Raw genomic sequence first — 23,795 nt, forward strand, 5'->3', positions numbered from 1 at the left:
TTTATAGTGCTACCCTGTACCCGTGCATGTCTGAAAAATAGATTATCTTGTTAGAGACGTTGTGTTTACTTGAAAGGTTTCGGAGCCAGTAGTGCTAGAACTACTTCTGCTATTTCTTTGACCCTGTTGCATGCAATCCTCCTCTTGGAGATGAATTCCTCTGACTGTCCCTTAGCTAAAAACTGAGCTGGCTCTTGGTACTTGAATATCGGTAGAAAAACTTTCTGGCTGCATGCTAAAGTAACACAACTGGGAACATATTTTTATTGGCTTATACAGTTTACTAGCTCTGTCAAAACTGGGCATCTGCCCCATCAGGAGACAGCTTCTACTTCAGATATTTTTGCAACAAACAACTCTCTTGAATGCACCTATAATCCACAGATTCCATTCTGGAATCTCCACAAAGTTCTCCAAGCACTACAAACGTCACCTTTTAAACCCCTTATATTGCCTTCACTCCGGATTATTTCTTTAAAACTGGAGTGTTTAAGTAATTTTTTCACCCAGACTTATTCTTTATCCGCAAGGACTTCTGCATGGCTTAATAAATGATCCTACATTTGCCCCAAACCATCCCACTCTATGAAATGGGCTTGGACATCAAAGAGGATCTACATCTACATCTCCCACGCTCAGGTCATTAAACAAGCCGCTACTCTTTGTCTCTGTTCACTTCTCTACTATGAGGAAGAAAGTTTCTAATTCTTTTCTATCCACATGAATCAAGACTTACATTGGCACTCCACTTAGCCACTCCAATACACGACATCACAGCACACTCCACTAAATAAGCTGCTTCTATGATGAGAACTGTAGGTCACATGGGCCACAGAAAAACATTCACAGACTTGCTTGCCTTGGAAGAAGCCACTTTTGGGAAATGAGTGCTCCAACATACCCTCCTAGTTTACCACATTGCTGCCTAAATCACTAAGCGCTCTCTCTCTCTCTCCCTCCCTCCCTCCCTCCCTCTCTCTATATATACACAGGTGAAACTCTGAAAATTAGAATATCGTCAAAAAGTGCATTTATTTCAGTAATGCAACTTCTTATTTTTTATTTTTCTTTTAATTTTTACAAATGCTTTCTTTTGGAAATTCCACAGTAATAAAACAAATAGTTACAATAATGCAAAAATAAACAACAATAAACATTGCTATTACATTTCATTAATTCCATTCCATTTATAATTGACCCGCTAACGACAAATAATTACAAGAAATAAAGGCTTGACATATCTTGTTTTGCATGTCATGGATCTATCTCATATATTGGTTTCACCTTTAAAGTTGCATTACTAAAATAAATGCACTTTTCGACGATATTCTAATTTTCCGAGTTTCACCTGTAAGCTAATTCTTTTGGCATAGAGACAAGTATTGTCAGTGCTCCAAAGTGATAAAGATCACTGCTGCTTGGAAAACAGGTTATAGGTTGAGCCCAGTGATATTGAGTGATGAGCTCAGAAGCAATTGCCATAGCAAAAAAATAGGCAACATGATGTGTATTTACTACTGCAGCAAAATGGTCTTGAGTTGTCCCTCTCTTTGGCTCAGCCTTGTAATAAGCCCACGTATGTTACTAGCCCAAAATAATTGCGAATCAGATTTCAATAGAAGCTACTATAAGTGTTTATGTGTAAGTGGATGTGTGTTTTATCTTGTGTCTTAAATTCATGCAAGATTAATTGTCTTTAGAAGCTTCTGCCTGAACTGATCTAAAAGAGGTAGGTAGCCGTGTTGGTCTGGCGTAGTCGAAACAAAATAGAAAAATTCCTTCCAGTAGCACCTTAGAGACCAACTAAGTTTGTCATTGGTGTGAGCTTTCGTGTGCATGCAGTGTATCTGAAGAAGTGTGCATGCACGCGAAAGCTCATACCAATGACAAACTTAGTTGGTCTCTAAGGTGCTACTGGAAGGAATTTTTCTATTTTATTTTTATTTTGTTTTGACGGCAGACCAACACGGCTACCTACCTGTAATTGGAAATGAAAACATTTTATGCATTATGCTAGGGAATTGAACTGAAAGCAGTCAATTGTTTCCAATAAATTTCAGCACAAGCTTTTGAACAACAAGCAGAGCAAGGAAAGCTTGCACCAGTTGTGCTCAGTGAGCTCAAAAGTCAAAGGTTCAGTTTAAGGAGGAAAAGTACACGGAGAAGTGGCCCCTTTCCCCTCATTTTTACTGTGCTTGTACATGTAGCCTTTCACCGTGCACCACTTGATAGTTCAGCTTATTCCTATGGAAACTAACTGAACAAAGCTAGGGTTTCAGTGGGCATTTGTCGAATAAATGTTGTAACATTTCAGCCATGGAGCAGCTAAACATGCAGCCTTGCTTTCAGTGAAACCACCGTTGATCACCAGAATGGGTTCCAAGTCGCGGATGTTCTTGGCTGGTGCGCTGCCTAGGTTGCTTTGCCAGACGGACAAACTCTTTAAACTTGGAAAGTGACTAATAAAATTGCCTTTCAGCTGAGTTTTCTTTTGTATGCTGAGAGTTCTGTCTTTGGTGTCCTGGATGGTGAAGGTGACATTGCCAAAAGGGCACTTTCCTTAAGATTTAGGTCCACTGTTAAGATGGGTGGTGCTGTTGCCATCATTGACTTGAAAAGGATTAGCCACACATGGAATGCTTTCGCTAAGCAGCAATTTATGTTAAAGAAGGTCCTTTACAATTCTACTAGTTATCTAATTCAATCATATTCACTATTAAATTGACATGTGACATCACTGATTTAGTTTATAAGGTCCTATATTCTATCAGCCTTATAAAAAGCCATAGTGTTTGTTATATCAGTTCTGTCAAGGGAAAAATCATTGGCCTCAAAAAAGTAACAGAGAAGATGCTGGTAACTTGTCACTCACTCCTAAACATAGTTTGTAGTGGATTTAAACATGCACCTTCAGTGACCTGCACTGCGGCTTTCACTACACTCTAAGCATAAAAATGTGCAAATGAAATCATTTTCAGGAACAACCACACCAATAATATGCTATCAATAAGTAACTACAGGGTATGTTTTCAGTTGTATTCAGAAGTAAGCACCAATATCTGCGCTGGAACAGCAGTATACGGATTTGAAAAATAATTTCTTTGAAATAAACTGATCACCAAAAATCACCAAACATTTTTCCTGTTTCTGTGCATGAAGGGTGAGGGTTGTACTGTGCGAATGAAACCAGAAAACATTTGTAGTAATGTGTGACTCTGTCCTAAGTCAACAGTTATTGGTTATACACATTTTCAAGCCGATGCCCATTGAATTAGATGGCTTTCCAATATGGAATTTTCATTGGAAGCACTATCATCTCTATCCACGCATTCACACATGATGTGTCAGTGGAAATTTATCCGATACAACAAACGCCTTAGAGTGGCTTTAGTCAGGCCCTGGGGAACATGAGGACCCTGGGGCAGGTTCCCCAGAGGAATTTGCCTGGAGGAGAAGCTATCTCAGACTCCAGTTTTGGGGGCTCTGGCTATCCAGATTGATAGTCAGTTTGAGCCTTGGTATGTTCATTTATTTATTATTGCATTTATACCCCACTTTTCCTCCAAGGAGCTGAAGGTACTGTATATGGTTTTCTCCCTTCCCATCGACCCTGTTTGTGACTCATTGAGTATCACCCATGGGGATTTGTATCCTGGACTCCCAGGTCCTGCTCCGATACTCTGATGATGATAATTAATAATAATTTTAACAATTATAATAATCATAATAATTTGTTTATACCCTACCCATCTGGCTGGGTTTCCCCATGATAAAACATCAAACACTAAAAACTTCCCTAAACAAGGTTGCCTTCAGATGTCATATAAAAGTCAGGTAGTTGTTTATTTCCTTGATATCTGATGGGAGGGCGTTCCACAGGGTGGGTGCCACCTCCGAGAAGCCCCTCTGCCTGGTTCCCTATAGCTTCACTTCTCGCAGTGAGGGAACAGCCAGAGGGCCCTCAGAGCTGGACCTCAGTGTACGAGCTGGATGATGGGGGTGGAGACACTACTTCAGGTATCCTGGGCCGAGGCCGTTTAGGAAAGCACCAACACTTTGAATTATGCTCGGAAACGTACTGGCAGACAGTGTAGATCAAGCATCCCCAAACTGTGGCCCTCCAGATGTTTTGGCCTACAACTTCCATGATCCCTAGCTAACAGGACCAGTGGTCAGGGATGATGGGAATTGTAGTCCAAAACATCTGGAGGGCCGAAGTTTGGGGATGCCTGGTGTAGATCTTCTATATTATATTATTAGTGTAGATAATATTTGGGAAATATATCTATACTTAGTTACTTAGGCACTGAATTACTTTGTTACAGTACTTAGGTAATTCCCAAGATGTTACATCAGACTGAACAAGAACAATTCAGTCTTCTTTCCTATTCTTTCCATTATTGTTAAAAATACAATTACTATTTTATTAATTCCACTGAGTGTATTTAAAAATCAGTAAACTAATTTTGTAATTCCTATCATGCTTATTCAAAAATTAAACTGAAATCAGTGGGAATACTTCCACATGAATATAAATCTACAATCCTTTTTTGTTCAATATCTATGGAAAATCACATTCACCCCCAAAGAAACATTGACAGTTCTCTGCTGAAGGGTCACCCTCCCTCAAATAGATGACTTTTGACTTGAAGGGTAAAATAATTCCAGTCCCCTGCTTAAGATAATATCCTATTATAATCTCACTGCATTATTCTCCTTGAAGGAAGAACTGATAGACAGATTTGATTTTTAATTCCACTTTTTCTCTTTATATTATCCATCTATTTATTTATCTGTCATTTTCTTAACAAAAATATTCAACAAGAAAACTCTTATTTCAAAGTATGGAAACATTTTGTTTTGATGAGGCTCCATAATTTTGGAAAGTAGCGCTAATAATAATAATAATAGAAAGCAAAGAACATCTCTTAATTTACATGATAATGAATTTGCATCTATCAAGTTAGTGTTTTATGTTTGGTTTGATTTTAGTAATGACATTAGAAAAGAGTTTCTTTGCTTTAAAAATATTTTAATTAATTACAGAATTTATCATTTCATCTTTAATTCAGAAAATTGCTTCATTCTGGGAATATTTATTCAATTTATCCAAATTCCTGTAGCTAGATTTAATTTCAAAGCAAGTATTATCCCTCTCAATAGAACATTTTCAGGAGAACACATATATGTTTAATAAATCTAATTACCACCAGATGGTTTCCTAGATTTTAACATGTGGTAAAGTATTTCTGGGTAAGGCTTCCCAATTCAAATAATTTCCTCTGGAGTACTTTCTCAAGATGCAGTATATATTTTGCAAAATCTTCTATTTTGAGTACTGCTTGGCTGGCATTCCTGCCCGAAGGCTTTCTGCAATTGTGCTATCTGTGGAGAGAAATACTAGTACCGGTAGTTGCTTACTTTTCTGTATTCAGCATCAAGTCTCTTAAAAGTAGATCCCAGAGTAAGATGGTATTGGAAGCACATCCTACTGATAGTTAACATTCACTGTTTTTCTATCAGTGTTTCCCAACTGGTGGTCCGCGGACCCCCAGGGGTCCGCGAGCTATGCGAGAGGGGTCCGCAAGACTGGGACTTCCGGCGAGGCAAGATGGCGGCGTGGAGCTCCTAAACTCGACGAACATGCTAGCAAACCCTTCCCCCGCGACCGCGCCTGCACCTCCTCGCCGCCCACCCCGTCTCCGCCCTCCTGCCAGGCCATCACCGCCCAGCGCAGCCAGTCCTAGTTCTGCTCCAGCTTGCGCAGGACGCTGGAGGCCAGCTCAGCTGGCCCGGGGGGCGCCTCCGCGGGCAGCTCGGCCAGCGCCCGCCCGACGTCGTCCCGCGCTTGCTCGGGGAAGTAGCGGGCGCAGGCGGCCAGCACCTCCTTCATGTGCCGGTGCACGGCGCCCACGCGCTCTTCCCAAACGGCCAGCAGCAGCGCCGGGTCGCGCTGGGTGAGGCCCGCCTGGCACAGCAGGCACAGCAGCCCTGCGCCCAGCAGCGCATTCAGCTTCTTGCACACGCCCGCCATCTCAGGCCTCCGCGGCCGGTGCTCCTCGACGGTGCGCGCCAGCAAGGGCCGTTGCGCCGCCACCCCGCAGCCCAGCAGGCGCCGCTCCAGCTTCTCTCTCGCGCACGCGGCCACGAAGAGCTCGGTCTCGCGCACCGCCAGAGCCAGCTGCTGGAAGGCGGCCGACACGCAGTCCTCGCACGCGCGCAGCTCGCCCGCGCCGTCCAGCGACAACCCCGGCCCGGTGGCCAGGTCGCGCTCCAGCAGCGCCAGCTCGCGGCGGACGAAGGCGGACTCCTCCGGCGTTGCCGAGCCCCGCAGCTGCGACGCCGCGCCCAGCGCCAGGGAGCGCAGCGACTGCAGGAAGCCCGTGGGCTCCAGGCACTGCGAAAAGAGCGCCATCCGCAGGCCGACGCGGGGACGGGAGCCTGCAAAGAGAGGGTGGAGAGAGAGAGAGAGGCGGGGGTTAGGGAGGCACAGAGAGAGAGGCGGGCAAGAAGGGGAGCCCCCGAATGGATTTAAGAAACTATCTTAAACAGCCAAAATTGAAGGTCCCAGCTGCTGGATCGGGCCCATGGCCCATGTCGTCAGCAGCCTATCACTGAAAGGGCTCTGAGGTCATCTAGCCCAACCCCCTGCCTGCAATGCATCTGTGTCAGGAGAGCCACCGTTCAACCTCTGGCTACAAACCTCCATGTAACTAAAAAGACTCTTAATTTGGCTCTCACTTTTTAATTTTAGGATTAGGAATTAATGGGGGTCCTTGTCACAATAGCGGCTCGATGAGGGGTCCTCGAGAAAATTTTGTTGGGAACCCCTGTTCTATGGTTATGAATTTTTATCTGAATGAATGAACTCCCCATCAATAAGAAAAATCTTAAGAAATGACTGATGTGGGGAAGGTTTAAAACACTTTTCTCTAGCCAACCAAGTGGCTCAACCCCCCCCCCCTTTTCCAATGTATAAAATGTAAACATTGTGCAAGCCATTCAACATTAACTCAGGACAAAACTATAAGAAAGAATTAGACAGATAACTTGTTCAAAAACTAGCAATAATCTACAAACTGTGTTATTCTAGATCCTGGCTGATTAGGGGAAAGTAGTGACAACCTAGTACCGTACTTTGACTTGGGGTTGCCTGTAGTACATATGAAAAAGATCTAGAGGGTCTTAGTAGACCATAAGCTGAACATCAGACAACAGCAGCAAAAAAAAAGCTAATGCTATTCTAGGCTCCATCTACAGAAGTATTGTGTCAAGATCAAGGCAAGTAACAGTGCCACTCTGTTCTGCCTTGGTCAGACCACACCTGGAGTACTGTGTCCAATTCTGGGTGCCATAATTTATGAAGGATATTGACAGGCTGGAATGTGCACAGAGGGCGACCAAGATGATCAAGAGTCTTGAGGCAAGCCTTAGGAAAATGATTGGGGGAGTTGGGTGTGTTTAGCCTGGAGACAGGTGGGACGCAGGTGGCGCTGTGGTCTAAACCACTGAGCCTAGGGCTTGCCGATCAGAAGGTCGGCTGTTCAAATCCCTGCGACGGGGTGAGCTCCCATTGCTCAGTCCTTGCTCCTCCCAACCTAGCAGTTCGAAAGCACACCAAAAAGTGCAAGTAGATAAATAGCGTTTCCATGCGCTGCTCTGTTTTTGCCAGAAGCGGCTTAGTCATGCTGGCCACATGACCCGGAAAAACTGTCTGCGGACAAACGTTGGCTCCCTCGGCCAATAAAGTGAGCTGAGCGCCACAACCCCAGAGTTGTTCGCAACTGGACTTAACAGTCAGGGGTACCTTTACCTTTTTAGCCTGGAGACAAAAAGACTGAGAGGAGATATATGATAGCCATCTTAAAATATCTAAAGGGCTGTCACATGGGAAATGGAGCAAGCTTGTTTTCTGCTGCTGTAGAGGGTCAGACTTGAACAAATGGATTCAAGTTACAAAGATGGCGATCCTGACTAAACAGTAGGAAGAACTTTCTAACAGTAAGAGCTGTTCGACAATAGAATAGACTCCCTCAGAAGGGAGGTTTTTAAGCAGATGTTGGATGTTCATCTGTCATTGATGCTTTTGTTGATATTTCTGCATTGCAGGGAGTTGGACCAACTCTACAATTCTATGATTCTAGTCACTCGTTCACAGGACTATAAACTATATATTGCCATTAGCTCTAATGATTGCTTTTCAAAAATAAGTATTATTACATGTTGGTTTCATAACGCTTTTTATTCATTGAAATTAACTTTATTCTTTCCCTTCCTCATTACATTGCTTAGGGAAATTATCGTTTTATGAAACTTTTACTTGCTCGTAGAGCAAACTGGATGAAGAAGGATTTGGAAGAGATCACTCCGTTGCACTTAGCTACACGGCACAAGAATCCCAAGTGCTTGGCTTTGTTGCTTAAATACATGGCACCAGGAGAAGTAGATACACAGGACAAAAACAAGGTAAAATCAGACTTGTAACTTTTACTGTCACTATAAACCTCTAGCTCCTCTTAGTGGTCTCTGACCAGAACAAACACTGGAACTTTCTTTACTACCAGGGAACTGATACTGAACTTGTGCCCCTCCCCGAATCAGCTGCACATGCTATGAAGGGTAGAGACATTCACTTCCCTGTGGGATCAGCATTTCAGTTTCCCATCAGTTAGCCATCAGTTTTCAACTCACTCCATCAGACTACTGATTCAGGATTGTCACTTTGAATCAACTCCCTTTCTCATTGTACCAAGTAATGCATAGTGGATATCACTTTGTATCCCACTTTCTCATGTCATTGTATGCTTGGAATGAATCCTGAACCCCCACCTGTGTTTTATGTACAGCATACTTGAGATCTTGCTATGCAGTTGGTCACATCCAGAAACTAAACAGAAGTAAACCCAGGGCCTCTGATAAACCAGCATTCCCTCGCTGTCAACTGTCCTCAGTGTCCATAATTTGTAAATTGTTCATATTACATGGTTTCTGAAGTTCACAAAAGTGGAATGTTTATTTCATTTTACTGTGCATCTCTTCTAATTACTCCCAGCAAACTGCTCTTCACTGGAGTGCCTATTACAATAATCCAGAGCATGTGAAACTTCTGATCAAACATGATTCTAATATTGGAATCCCAGATATTGAAGGCAAAATTCCACTCCATTGGGCTGCTAACCACAAGGATCCCAGTGCAGTTCATACCGTTAAGTGCATTTTGGTAAGGCTTTCTTTTCAAATAAATACAGTACTGATCTGATCTGATGTACCTTTTTTTTAGTGGCAGTTGTATGTAGGCACCACAAAGAATACTTGGAATCGTTTTAGGGCTCACAGTCGTAAGGTAGCCGTGTTGGTCTGAGTCGAAGCAAAATAAAAAAAATCCTTCAGCAGCACCTTAAAGACCAACTAAGTTTTTATTTTGGTATACATAAGGGTCTGGCTCTTCTGTTTCAAGAGTATCTGACGAAGTGTGCATGCACACGAAAGCTCATACCAAAATAAAAACTTAGTTGGTCATTAAGGTGCAACTGAAGGAAGTCGTAAGGATTGTTTCTGTCACAAGAGACACTCTAAGATCCTTTTGAATGCCTCCCAACTTCACTTATTAACATGGATTCACACCAGTGCTGCTAGATTTGAGAGAGCCCTGGGCAAGGTTGCCTTCTTTAAGCCCATTTGCCATCCCTCCCACCCCAGGTAATATTGAAGCCTGGCCAGCAAACACTTCCCTTTGACTTAATCAAATCCTAACATAATTTTGGGTTTAAATGTCTTAAATACATGCAACTTTAATGTAACCTCTTAATTGTAAAACCATCCTCTCTTAGCTGCTACAGTTTCTTAATGCCAATCGCACCTTATCTACCTGGCATTTTTGCAACTAGGATGCTGCTCCAACTGAATCTCTGCTGAACTGGCAAGACTATGAAGGACGAACTCCCCTTCACTTTGCAGTTGCTGATGGGAATGTAGCTGTTGCTGATCTGTTGACCTCCTACGAAGGTTGCAATGTCACCTCTTACGATAATTTATTTCGAACTCCCTTGCATTGGGCAGCTTTACTGGGTAAGTACTGAATGACTAAATTTCTAAATTTCTTCTTGGGCACATGTATCAATTTTGTGGAACTCAAATTTCCTCAACTGGAGCTTGAAACATTGAAGAAATTTGACTGGTGTGAAATAGGGGGGACAGGAACATAAAGGCTGCTTTATCCTAACTCCATCTATTGGTCCAGCTAGCTCAGGATTGTCAACACACATTGGCTGGCAGCGGCTCTCCAGTTATCGGTCTTTCCCGGTTATAACTGAAGATACTAGGGATTGAGATTCAGAGCTTCTCGATGCAAAGCATGAACTGTACCACTGATCTACAGCCCTCCACATAACATGCAGTGTGACTTGGCTAAGGAGAGTCTTGAGGTTGATTAAGATGCACACGGATACGGTAGCTTGTCAGATTTGTACAGTTCTAGATTTAGCAGTCATACTGCTGGTCTCTCTTTCAGTGGGGGAAATGAGCAGATAACATGCTGAACAGCCCAAATTTGCCAGCTTTGCTTGGCTTTTTGTAACTTCCTACTTCATAAAGTTGTTGTTATTTATTTGTATCAATAATGCATTTTACAGAGCTCCATAACTAAAATAGATAGGTCCCTGCACTGATGCCCATGCGCTGGTGGAAACCATAGAATCATAGAGTTGGAAGAGACCACAAGGGCCATCCAGTCCAACCCCCTGCCAAGCAGGAAACACCATCAAAGCATTCTTGACATATGCCTATCAAGCCTCTGCTTAAAGACCTCCAAAGAAGAAGACTCCACCACACTCCTTGGCAGCAAATTCCACTGTTGAACAGCTCTTACTGTCAGGAAGTTCTTCCTAATGTTTAGGTGGAAGCTTCTTTCTTGTAGTTTGAATCCATTGCTCCGTGTCCGCTTCTCTGGAGCAGCAGAAAACAACCTTTCTCCCTCCTCTATATGGCATCCTTTAATATATTTGAACATGGCTATCATATCACCCCTTAACTTTCTCTTCTCCAGGCTAAACATACCCAGATCCCTAAGCCGTTCCTCATAAGGCATAGTTTCCAGGCCTTTGACCATTTTGGTTGCCCTCTGGACACGTTCCAGCTTGTCAGTATCCTTCTTGAACTGTGGTGCCCAGAACTGGACACAGTACTCCAGGTGAGGTCTGACCAGAGCAAAATTACTTCCCTTGATCTAGATGCTATACTCCTATTGATGCAGCCCAGAATTACTTTGGCTTTTTTAGCTGCTACATCACATTGTTGACTCATGTCAAGTTTGTGGTCTACCAAGACTCCTAGATCCTTTTCACATGTACCGCTCTCAAGCCAGGTGTCACCCATCCTGTATTTGTGCCTTTCATTTTTTTTGCCCAAGTGTAGTACTTTACATTTCTCCCTGTTAAAATTCATCTTGTTTGCTTTGGCCCAGTTGTCTAATCTGTTAAGGTCATTTTGAAGTGTGATCCTGTCCTCTGGGGTATTAGCCACCCCTCCCAATTTGGTGTCATCTGTAAACTTGCTCAGGATGCCCTCAAGCCTGTCATCCAAGTCGTTTATAAAGATGTTGAATAAGACTGGGCCCAAGACAGAACCCTGTGGCACCCCACTAGTCACTACTCTCCAGGATGAGGAGGAGCCATTGATGAGCACCCTTTGGGAGATACAGAGAAACAGAGATAACAACATCCTCATAGGATGAGGGAAGAAATCTGGAACACATATAGTGAGCTAAGTAATATGTATTCTGCTCTCTCTTTTAGGTCATGCGCAGATCGTCTACCTTCTTTTAGAAAGAAACAAGTTTGGGACCATCCCATCTGACAGTCAAGGGGCAACACCTTTACACTATGCAGCACAGAGTAACTTTGCTGTACGTGGAACAAACAGGTTATGTTGAAATATCTCTGCTTTCTATCGTGGGATGCTGGAGCCAATGAGGGGACGCAGGCAGGAGCAAAGCTTTGTGGGAAATGGGCTCCTTCACCTCAGTTTCTTCTCCTGTCTGACGCAGCAGAGCGTTCTCCTCGGCTCTCCTGCTCCAGATAAGCCTTGGCCCTCGCTGTTGGATTTACTTATTTATTTTGTTTATTCCGTTATTTTTTCCATTAAAACCTAGTTTTTCCTGCTCTGGCTTTTGACTGCAGCTGAGGCACTTTTTGGCCGCCGCTTGCAGGCTGCAGTCTAGCTTCCCGTGCACCGACTCCATTTGCAACTGGGTCGCCTCCATTGCTGGGGTCGCCTATCTTTATCGTCTACAAACTTCTTGTATGACTGGTGTCTTTGAGAGTGTGCCAGGTGTTTGTTGTGCACGAGTGACTTTGGGCAATTTCTTCAGTTGTCACCTCAGCATCGGGCGAAGCATTTCCTTCGTGCCTGATATCCCCGCCCCCCTCCGATTGCATTTCTCTTAAACGGCACAGGAATGAGTGGCAAGAGGCTCTTCTCCCCCTCCTGGTACATTTTTTACAGCGACAGAGTGTATGGCTTGGTAGCAGTATTCCGCAATCTCCTGGTTTGCTGCTGTGGCAACTGAGAACATGGCGGTTGAGTTCATCCACTCCCCCTACAGCAGCTTATTTAACCGGCTTGAATAGTTTTAGCCCTTTAAGGGACAGCTGCATTGCTTCTGCCATTCCTCTCCTGGTTCATGGAGTGACAAACGGAGAGGGATTGTGAGCCTTCCTATTGTTCCTCCTCCTGGTTCACAGAGTGGCAACGGAATTAAGTGTATTGAGTTTCCCTTTCTCTGTGTGTATGCCTATCTCTTTCAGTTAGATATGGAAATGGAGGGCGATTGGAGTGAGGGTTCAACCCATAAGGAACCCATATCTGTGAGTCTATTTCAAGAGGCCAGCGCCCCCATTCTGAAGCGCAAAATAATGCATGCTCTTGACTTAACCTCTCAATCAGATAAAGCTACATCTTCCAAACCAGAGAGTGATGTGTCTTTGTTAACTGACAGTCACTCCTCCTCCAATTTTATGCTAGCTCCTTCTGTTTTGAAGGCTGTAACCAAGGCTGAGCTTGACGCTCCTATGCGTTCTAAAAAGAAGACTATCTTGACAGACAAGTTATATTCCTTAGGCCCTGAGTTCATGACCTATATTAAAACCCCGTCTGTAGATAGATTGGTACTAAATTCTTCCTCTCGGAATCTGGTTCCCCATGAAAGGGATGCCCAACTCCAGGACATCACAGACAAAAGACTTGAGTGGTAGTGACTTGCTATGTATGGTATGTCTCGCCCCATTGGTTCCAGCATCCCACAATACAAGTAGAACAATTGGTCTCACCAGAAGTGGAGATTGGGGAGTGGGATGCTGGACCAATGGGCCCCACCCTGGGGTGCTCTACACTGCAACTGATGGAGGGTTATGGCCTGTCAGTTCTTTATTTTCTTTACCTAACACTGTTTCTTTCACTTCCTTGAGCCAAGAGAGAGAGGGAAATAGGCAGGGAATTTTAATCTTTCAGGACTCTGTTGATACTTGCTGCTTGGCGAATCCGAAAAACTGAGGGGAACAAGCCTATTTTCCACAAAGCTTTGTCCCTGCCTGCACCACCCCATTGGCTCCAGCATCCCACTCTCAAATCTCCACTTCAGGTAACACCAATTGTTCTTTTTCAAGTCCTGTCATTAATTGGCCTGACTTCTGGTCATACTAAGGTCTGTTGGAAGTGGATAAAAGAACATTTTTTAAAAAAACTGAGATTTGGGCGATGTTTACCGTATTATTCTTAAGGTGTGCACATACTGTACTTCTTTTGACGCATTATTACCTTTGATCAAACAAGCTTTGCCATGTTTTTGAAACAATATGGAAACCTGTTTTCCTTAGGCAAAGTGCAATAAATGTTTACAACAAAAGATGGCAATCCTGCTTTCCAGGTGCTAACTTTTTGAAATAAAAAGCTATTGTCAAATTCCAACTAAGCCAACTAATTACAGTTGCGCAGAGCAGAGCAGACCCACTGAAATGAATGAACCCAAGTCAGTTAAGTTGCCCTCCAGGGCACTGCCTCACCCCTCCCTGCAGGATTCTGCTGCCTGGGGCAGGCTGCTCCCCTCTGTCTCATGGGCAGGCTGGCCCTGGATTGGGAGGAACATGAAATATATCATGTTTTGGTATCCACCCTAAAACTGTCAAGGTCTGATTAAGAAAAGGATCAACCATCTGGTATTGCTGAGAGCCTGAGGAGGAAAATGCATTTTCTCATGAAGCAGAGTACTGTAGTTCTTTTACTCCATGATTAAAGAGAAGGTTTGGTGTATTGGATACAGTGTGGGAAGCATGAAACTTTGGCTCAGCTTAAATAACGCTTTTTTACCTTTTTGATTAAGGGCTTGTATAGCCTTAAGAGTTTGTTCTGTCGCCTTTTGGCAGGGAAGGAAGCCAGCAGTATTGTGAACATACGTCAAAAGCCAAGAAGTTTGTATGCACATCTACTTTGTTGTGCCAGGGAAGTAATATCCAGGACAGGACTTGGTCTTTGAAAAGAGAGAGAGAGAAAGAGAGAGATAAGAGAAGGGAGAGAAGTTTGTCTGCAACTTCTCCCATCAAGGCATAGCTTACCAGGGGTAAAGTCCAACTGTCTTTCAGTAAAACATGATGACTTCATTGCATATTAACAAGTGAGGATTTGTTGCTTGCCATACAGTGCAACAAAACGAAACATCTTTGAATCTGTTCACACAATATTTTACTTGTACATGTGAACAGTCCTGACCATTCTCAGGCACGTGTCTTGCAGACAAACATAAATGTGTACAAGGTGATTATGGAGATGGCTGGCAGCAGTTCCCATCACGTGGTTTATGTGGTACGTTTGTCCATCTAAGTGTATAGCTGAGGATGCTTTTTCAGGTGCAGAACAATATTGTGCGAACCAGTCCTCAGAGAGCTATCAAAATAAAGCTTTAGGAACTTGTGAAAATAACTAAATTCAATAAACAGGATGAAGTACAAATGTTGCTGTGTGTGCATTTCTCATCATGGAGGCTGTATTATATATCTGAATGAATTTTGTGTCATACTCAGCAGTAAAGTACAATAATGGAAGCCTAACAAATTGTTTAAAAGGCTTGGTAGTCTTTTTAAAAATTAAGAAAGAGAGGCTAATTTGACTGAAATCCGCAACCCACTTTTTCACTTTATTTGGTATACTAAACAATTAGTGTTGTTGGGTTGTTGTTGTTTTTTAAAAAAGGAGTGAAGCCTAATAGGCTTAAATAGTATTGAGGACTCGGAATCCCTCAATGCTCTTTTAATGGGAATATTTCCAACCCGTTGTGAAACTTGTGATGTTTCCTTGAAAGGAAGAATGAAGTTTTCTTGCTTAAGCAAAAAATCTTTGCTAATAGTTTGATTTGTGAACCCTAGAGCCATATATTATTTTCATTTCAATACCATCCTTATTCAGAGAAGATTTGTGGTCTAGGAAACCGTGGAAGCATTTTTGAAGCATCCTTCTGTGAAAGATGATTCAGATCTTGAGGGAAGAACATCTTTTATGTGGGCTGCTGGGAAAGGCAGCAACGATGTCATCCAGACAATGCTGAATTTAAAATTGGACATTGATATCAACATGGCAGACAAATATGGTGGCACAGGTAAGAAAACTAACATACTTTTGAAGTTCTTATAAACTTGGTAGGTGCACTACTCTTTTGAACACTCAAGTGTGTGATATGAATTCTAGATTTTCTAAGGGTGAATTGTACAAGTTCTGTATTGTACAATGAGCAAAAGATTGTATTGAGCAAAATAGAATGGATTGTAGATTAATCAAAAAGGAGAATAGTTGCTGTAGGTTAGTGCTAGAATCCCTCCCCCAACTCCCCCCCCCCCATGCAAGAGGGACTATTATGTCTTGAACAGCAGTTTCCCTCCAAGCTGCATGGCAAAACTGTTTTGGAAACTTATAGAAATTTCAAATGCAGCCCAGTGGCTTTTCCTAATGGCACTGTGGAGGTGGGGAAATATTTTTGCATGCAAGCCTTTGGACACAGCTAAGGCAGCTCTTCAGAACCTGGTCTGAAAATTCAAAAAATGTGATGATAAATGGAGATAAGGTTTACTAACTATGACTGGTTGATATACAGAATCATTGGATATACAACATGAACATGTCCATAAACTTTTGGATGGCCACAAACCTTTTTATAGAATAAGTATACTGTAGATATGATTGATATTTGAAAGGAATGTTAAAGATGATGGTGATATTAGAGCTGAAACTTTCTGAATCAAATAATACCCCCCAGACCATGGGCCTGCTCTAGAGGAACTGCCGTACCATCTAGAGCAGGGTGCACATCAAATTCCTGGACACCAACACTGCTGACCAATACTGCTACCCTCTTTTCAGTATTGAGCTTCAGGAAGTCAGCAGCTCCCTCACAACTCTTGAAAGCTCTGCTGATGGGATATTCTTATGACATTTGGAACCCAATGATCAGTTGGTTAAGAGAGAGAGAGAGAGAGAGAGTTATGTTTCAGTTAGTGTATTTGTTATAGTAGTTCTGTGTATGTTTGCTGAGTGAGGGAAGTATGACAGTGTAGGGCAATTGTATCTGCATACTTTATTGAACAGATAATTTCCTATGCTTATGTATTTAGTTATTCTTGAAAACCCAATAAAAATATTGTTTTAGCTGCTGGACAGTTGCTCAATGACACAATATTGGTAGCAAAGTGAGCCATCACTGTTGCATGGTAGATTCAATTATGTTCTCTTTCCTGTGTTTGGTCAGCCTTGCTGTGAGTCTTGCACTCCATCTGTCATCCAACTTCATAGTTCAAAGTTCCAGAGAATACCACTGAACTTTGGACTTCACACCACTGGAAAGGGTGCCGTGGAACTGTCATGGCTCTTTCCATCTCACCATTCTAGTGAGACCGTAGCTTCAACAGGTGCACCAGCAATGTCAGATTCCACAAGTCTTCCACCAGAGCATAACAACTAGTCCTCTACCTCTGCAAGGCGAACAGTCACTTCCTGTCCACGTTGACCAGAAAGTAATCTGTTAACTCCCCCTGCAGCTGGAAAACAACTAGCCCACTCTGTGGCAAAACAAAACAACAACAACAACAACAACAACAACAACAACAACACACACACACACACACACACACACACACACACACACAGCAAGGGTATGCCTCATGATGTATTGAGACAGACCAATGACTGTCATGAAATCCTGAGCTGGCCCTACTAAGGCAACCACAGAATAAATATTGAAGTTCCCCAAAACTACAATCTGGGGGCACTCCGACACCACATCTGTGATCACCTTTACAAGGTCACACAGTGCAGAAGGATGGATGTTATACCAGCAGAATCACTGTTCCGTCTCTCTCTCTCTCTCTCTCTCTCTCTCTCTCTCTCTCTCTCTCTCTCTCTCTCTCTCTCTCTCTTTCTCTCCTCCCCTTCTCTCCCCCTCCCTCCCTCCCTCCTGTTAGCAGTAACAACTTTTCAAAGCTGGTACCTAAATGAACTGGCTTTCTAGCAAGGAAGATGGAACTGTGGATGATGGCAACTCTCCTGCCACTGTCCTCTTGACCCTCCAACCTGTCTTTGTATCTGAGCCAATACAGCAGTAACCTCATTCACAGTTGTCATGATTGTGATCTTCCATGGGTGTCAATCCATGAGGTAGGTAGGTGGACTGTATCACCATCTAATGTCTGAAGGCAGGAAATGCAGATAGTGCTGAGGGGTGCACAGCCCCTTTGAGTCATGCCTTCATCCAGGATAGATCTCTTAGTCTTTGCTTCACATGATATTTTCTCTTATGGTGCATCTTGCATTTCCTGTGAACGCAAGGAATTGATCTCCCCCCCCCCCCCTGTACAGTAGATGTAAGAATGGAGGCAGCTAAATACTGGAATCTTCCTAGAGCCCTCACTAAATTTGGGATGACATGAAAGAAAATGAAAAGTGTCACCAGTGGAGAAGCTTGCACACCAGAGCAGACGTTTCATACATTTAGCAAATTAATATTTATTCACAAATATTTGGTACTCATCGATTATTTTTCTCAACCGACAATTGGCTATACAATGACCACCTTGTGTGCATAGCAAGGTGTAGAAAGTTTGCTTTTAAATATTTTGCATGTATGTGCTGAAGTACACCAGTGGAAGGTCCCACATTGTTGGTAATCATTAACTTTTGACGTGTTGGTACTTGATTTATGCTCCCCTCTCCCAAAAATGATGATCTGTCTGTAAAAGAAATAAAAACCATTTAACAAGTGCAGAACCCTCCACTTGCTGACTGCTTATTTTTGCTTAGCTATTCTTCTCAAATGCTTTCCTCCTCAGACAAGATTCTTAATGGAATGGACCTCAACTCAAATAAAAGTGTTTGGGGAGTGGCAAGCTGCAGGTGCAGCAGTTCTGCACTTCTACCCACCCCTTTCTTTTAAAATTAGACACACTCTCTCTTGGGGAAGTGTTACTGTTTAACCACACAGAATTTCCATATTCCTGTCTCATTTGGCGATTTTAAATTCGGAAGAAGTTGGGCTAAAGTTTATAATATACAGCTGCTCATGTTTCCAAAAGGGTCTGTGATACGGATGCTATGAAATTTGCTTAGCTGAACCCAGATCTACCATTGCATAAATATGGTTTCTTGCATTTGAGTCCATTCGATTCCAGTTTTAATAGAATTGCAAGACATTTGTTATTGTCTAGCAAAATGATACCAAGGGGAAAGAATGTCGATTAGTATCGTAGGAGCAGCACAGGGGCAGCTTTATAACTTTGCCGTCACTATATACAATGGAGAGGGATCTAAGTGTTGGTGGAACAAAGGTTTTATTGTGACCAGCTGGCTGAAGAATCTCTTTAGTCACTGTGACTCCCTTCAAGAAAAATTAGCTTACTAGGAAATACTGAACAGAGGCTTGGAAGCAAGTTGCCTGCGTCAGAATGAATGATGGAGGGGGAGAAACTAGGCCTTGCTGACATAGCTGCTCCTTTATTTAAATGTATTGTTGCAAACATCTCATGCATCAACCAGTTGTGTAGTTTACTGCCTTGTGCTCCACAAGTGTAATGCTGAAAAACAGGATCTGGAATGTACAGTAGGGTCAGACCATGTAGCCAAGTTCCTGTAGCAGGTGGCATTTTTGCCAGACTTTTTTCCCCCCTAAAAAGCCAGTAACCCGATTAGATTCTTTTCACCAATGTAGCTTAAACTGTTTTATCAGCTAGTGCAATTTATTTAGTGATAGTATTATGAACGCATAAGCTGTATGCATAGATTAAAAAAATAGATGCAGATGAGTGTAAATCCCCCTTCTTGCCATGTTGTTTAAATTTTGTTACATTCGCAATTCTAATTGCCCTGTTTTTTGTCCATCTTTCAGCATTACATGCCGCTGCCCTTTCTGGCCATGTCAGCACTGTGCAATTGCTGCTAAAACACGAGGCCCAGGTAGATGCTGCTGATGTCATGAAGCACACTCCCCTCTTCCGTGCCTGTGAGATGGGACATAAAGAAGTGATACAGACTCTCATTAAAGGTCAGCTGTGACACATTTATAGACTTGTTCATAGAAACACTGCTGTCTTCAGTTTTTGAAATGAAATAAACGGTAATGACAGACAAGAAGAAAGTGAATCCCCAGTTGGCACAGGAAGAGAGGTGAAAGAAGGTATTTATCATGCATCTACAGTGAAAGATCAGGGCAGAAAATTAGATCTTCCACCAAAATACTTCCTAAAGCTACATTTGAGGTAAATTTGGGATTATGCTGATCCTTTAGATTGATAACATTAGATTAATGTGGAAGAAGTTGCCTCTCAGCTCTTCATTGGCAATTTGTATTTATACGTCATGTTTTAAAACTGAGAGGGACAGTTTGTCATTGAGCCTTAACTTCACATTTGACCCAAAGCTAGTTTTGGAATTTGTTTCTGAAAAACTCCCTCTCTCCATTAACTCCCATAAATAATATTGGAATTTGCTTCCAGCCAGGAATTTTTGGTTAGGCACTCTAAAACTTTTTCTGGTCTTTGCCTAATGGGGCACAAATATGGAAATCTTCTGTCATTGTGTACTGCCTTTTTGGAGCAAAACCGGCAAAGCTCTGTATACTCTAAAAGAAGTTGATAGTCATATACAATCAAAATTCTTCACCAAGAAAAACTGAATTTTATATAAATCAAGGAAATATGGATAGTTTAGCTTATTTTGTAGTTGTTAGTCTTTATTTTGTAGTTGCTAGTTTATTTTGATTTTTCTAGTCATGGAGAAGAAGAGGCGCTATCAAGCCCCAACCTCTGGAAATCTCATTCAACTACTCTGCTGGCTCTGAAATTTCAGCAGGTCTTGCCCATATACTTTCAAGAATAGTTTCCAAGCCCTTGTAGGTTAGAAACATGTCTGTGTTTTAATTAAGACCAGTGTTTTCAGGAAGCTGAATTCTGTGGCTAGTGCTGTCTTTTGTTTTGCTGTGAGATTGTGGCACTCCTTTTAGACTATTTCTTGTGTTTTGTACAGTTTTATAAGCTGCTGCTGGAATCAGGTGGCATACGGTGTTGGATAATGAAAAAACCTATTATTGTTGCAGGAGGAGCAAGAGTTGATTTGGTTGACCAAGATGGCCACTCTCCCTTGCACTGGGCAGCTCTGGGAGGAAACCCTGATGTTTGCCAGATATTGATAGAAAATAAAATAAATCCAAATGTACAGGATTATGCAGGTAGAACCCCATTGCAGTGTGCTGCCTACGGAGGCTACATTAATTGCATGGTGGTGCTGTTGGAGAATAATGCAGATCCAAATATTCAAGATAATGAGGTACATGTCTGCTTTTTGTGGCTTTGCAATATGAGATCAAAACAGTGCCATTGAATCTTGCTTTTTCTCACCACTGTTAGAGATAACTTTGTGTAACCAAATTGTGAATATGAACAAAGATGGCATCCCTTTGGGGATCCCCATCTCATACTGGAACATTGCATGACGTACTTTGCACATGAACTGAGGCAGGGCCGGCTCTAGGTAGACCCCTGGTGGTGCGGTGTGCCAGGGCGCCGGGCGGTAGGTAGGGCGCCGCGTGGCAAAGCCGCACGGAAACCATGCTGCGTCCTGTGGGGGCGCCGGAGCAATATCCGCCCCTCAGCACCAGGGCGCGCGACCTGCTCGAGACTGTCCTGAACTGAGGCAACCCCCTAGTGAATTTGCCTAGCCACCACTAGTGACTTGGGATGAGAATGATAAGGATGCCTCACATTACAGTGGAACCTCGGTTTATGAAAACCTCGGTTTATGAATTTTCGGTTTACGAACGCCGTGGACCCATCTGGAACGGATTAATTCACTTTCCATTACTTTCAATGGGAAAGATCGCTTCAGTTTATGAACGCTTCAGTTTATGAACAGACTTCCGGAACCAATTACACCCATGCTTCGGGTTAAGTACGCTTCAGGTTGAGTACTCCGCGGACCTGTCTGGAACGGATTAATCCACTTTCCATTACTTTCAATAGGAAAGTTCGTTTCAGTTTATGAACGCTTCAGTTTATGAACAGACTTCCATAACCAATTGTGTTCATAAACCGAGGTACCACTGTACGTGCAAATGGTAGTGGAAAAACGCAAATGGAGTGAGTGCCAGGGGCAGTTTCATTTGTTTGTGCCAATATTTCCCCTAGTTGCTGCAGCCACAATATAGGCAGGGCTGGCCCACCCATGAGGCAGGCTGAGGCAGCCACCTCAGACAGCGGAAGCCCAAGAGGCGAAAACCCCCACTCCCACCCCACTGGCAGAGAAGGGGCAGCGGTGGTGATTTCTGGTGAGATCGTGTGCACGCCATGAAATCTCATGAGATCTCACCTGAACCCACCATCATCACACTGCCTTTAATAATAAGTAGGAGAAGGACTTGTGGATTTTTAAAAAACAATTTAGACAAGCTAAGAATTATATTCAGTTTTCAATTAGTTACATATTTTAATTTTAAAGACAGCATCTGATGAAGAGCATCTGAGCTCAGCACACCAGCATCTGATGGTTTCTGCTAGAAGATCATTTATACCCACTTGCACATAATTCAGTTTGCAATTAATTTAATCCTTTGAAATTAGCAACAGCAGTTCTCATTGTCTGTTGGGAGATAGACCAGGAAAAGGTGTTCTTTTAATCCTGCCCAGCTTCTCAGCAGCTTTCAATACCCTCAACCATGGTATTCTTCTGGAGTGGTTGTCCAGGTTGTCAATTTTGTGATACACCTCAGGTGGCAAAATGTCTTGGGCTGACCCTGGTTTTATATATATTCAAAATAGTGTGATTTGAATGTTCACTATAGCACTGACGTACCAACAGATCATTTTTATATTTGTACTGAAGTTTCAGAATGTAAAGCAATTATTTTACATACTTTTCATCTGCCCCACTGATTTTAGGGAAGGACAGCATTACATTGGTTGTGCAACAATGGTTACCTTGATGCTATAAAGTTGTTGCTGGGATTTGGTGCTTTTCCTAACCATATGGAGAACAACGAAGAAAGGTATTCAAAAATTTGTCTACTATCTTTATGTTCCTTTTTCTTGTTTGTTTATTGCAAGGTGGTGTAGCATTATTGCAGATTAGGAAGCCACTGGTTTGAATTTTGCCCCTTGTGATTTTTTTTTTTAAAAAAAGGTTTCTTCTTCCATTGGAGAAGAGAATTCAATTGGAGAATGAACGGGAGATAAAATGGAGGGAGGTACTTGGATAGGAGTGAGTTTCAACTTTTCTCCAATTTGGGGGTCTATTGGGGGACCAAAACTGCCTTGGGTTTCCTTTAGATCCTTGCCGTTTCCCTAATAAGGGATGGGTTTTTAGGTGAGACCTATATTTGCACAAATTATGTAAAACATCCCAATATGACAATTATCAGCCTGATTCTTAGATTTTAAAGTCACATTATGCAAATTGAGATTCCATGAGTAACCTTTCATATGCAAAATATTCTCCTGGAAGCAATGTGATTAATGATAAAAAAGAGGGCTAAGCAGACCTGTACTGTTATAAAATTAATTGACCACATTTTTAGATTGGAACTTTAAAAACTATTAATTGAACTAGTCAGCTGTAATATTTAGAAACAGATATAAATGTTTATAGATGTTGTTTTTCAGAAGAGGCCATTCCAAGACTAATCTTGGATCTTGACATTCAAATCTCTTTGTGCTCTCTTCTTTGTCTTATAATTTCTATTGGCATTTCAGTTTGAGACACTCTGATCTGACTATCAGCCAATCACCATGTGGCAAGTCCAATTTGGTTGGCTTTGTCTCTTTACTTCTGTATTTTCCTGTATTGTGTCCTTTCTGGTTACCATCAGGGATAACTTTAATTTGACCATCTTGTGCGCTGACACTAACGGTTCAAATTGATGTATCATGTATGGATTGGTTTTGTCTATAGCAGGTGGCTTTAAGCTTGTAGACACCTTTGCCTTGCATGACTGTTGTGCATCCTATTTGTATAACTGTATGAAATGGGTACTGGCTATTGTCAAGACAAGTGGACTTGTGCAAAATGTGGGCAGGAAACAGCTTTTATTGAGTAAGCTTTAAAATAAATGTAAATGTATTACATATACATTCAGCACAGCAGGAAAATACTATGGAGTGCTTTTGTTGAAGACCCCAGTCATTACACACACATACACACACACACACACACACACACACACACACACACCAGTTTGCAACCCCACCCACATTCCATAGCCCGTGAATCCTCATTGGGCA

At 42.4% G+C, this 23,795-nt stretch overlaps 1 protein-coding gene and 1 pseudogene across 1 annotated transcript in view; one reads left to right on the forward strand and one right to left on the reverse strand.

Moving 5' to 3' along the window:
* INVS (inversin) overlaps nucleotides 1-23,795 on the forward strand; it is a 59,314-nt gene that overhangs the window by 17,941 nt on the left and 17,578 nt on the right. The window contains exons 4-11 of the mRNA XM_035134212.3: nucleotides 8,293-8,466; nucleotides 9,053-9,220; nucleotides 9,888-10,068; nucleotides 11,793-11,902; nucleotides 15,472-15,643; nucleotides 19,415-19,570; nucleotides 20,621-20,850; nucleotides 22,458-22,564. Coding sequence (XP_034990103.2) covers nucleotides 8,293-8,466; nucleotides 9,053-9,220; nucleotides 9,888-10,068; nucleotides 11,793-11,902; nucleotides 15,472-15,643; nucleotides 19,415-19,570; nucleotides 20,621-20,850; nucleotides 22,458-22,564 — 1,298 coding nt within the window. The remainder of the gene's footprint in view (nucleotides 1-8,292; nucleotides 8,467-9,052; nucleotides 9,221-9,887; nucleotides 10,069-11,792; nucleotides 11,903-15,471; nucleotides 15,644-19,414; nucleotides 19,571-20,620; nucleotides 20,851-22,457; nucleotides 22,565-23,795) is intronic.
* On the reverse strand, nucleotides 66-6,451 carry LOC148683754 (uncharacterized; annotated as a pseudogene).

The sequence above is a fragment of the Zootoca vivipara genome, chromosome 12 (assembly GCF_965207765.1).
Source record: "Zootoca vivipara chromosome 12, rZooViv2.hap1.1, whole genome shotgun sequence".
Classification (NCBI taxonomy): Eukaryota; Metazoa; Chordata; class Lepidosauria; order Squamata; family Lacertidae; genus Zootoca; species Zootoca vivipara.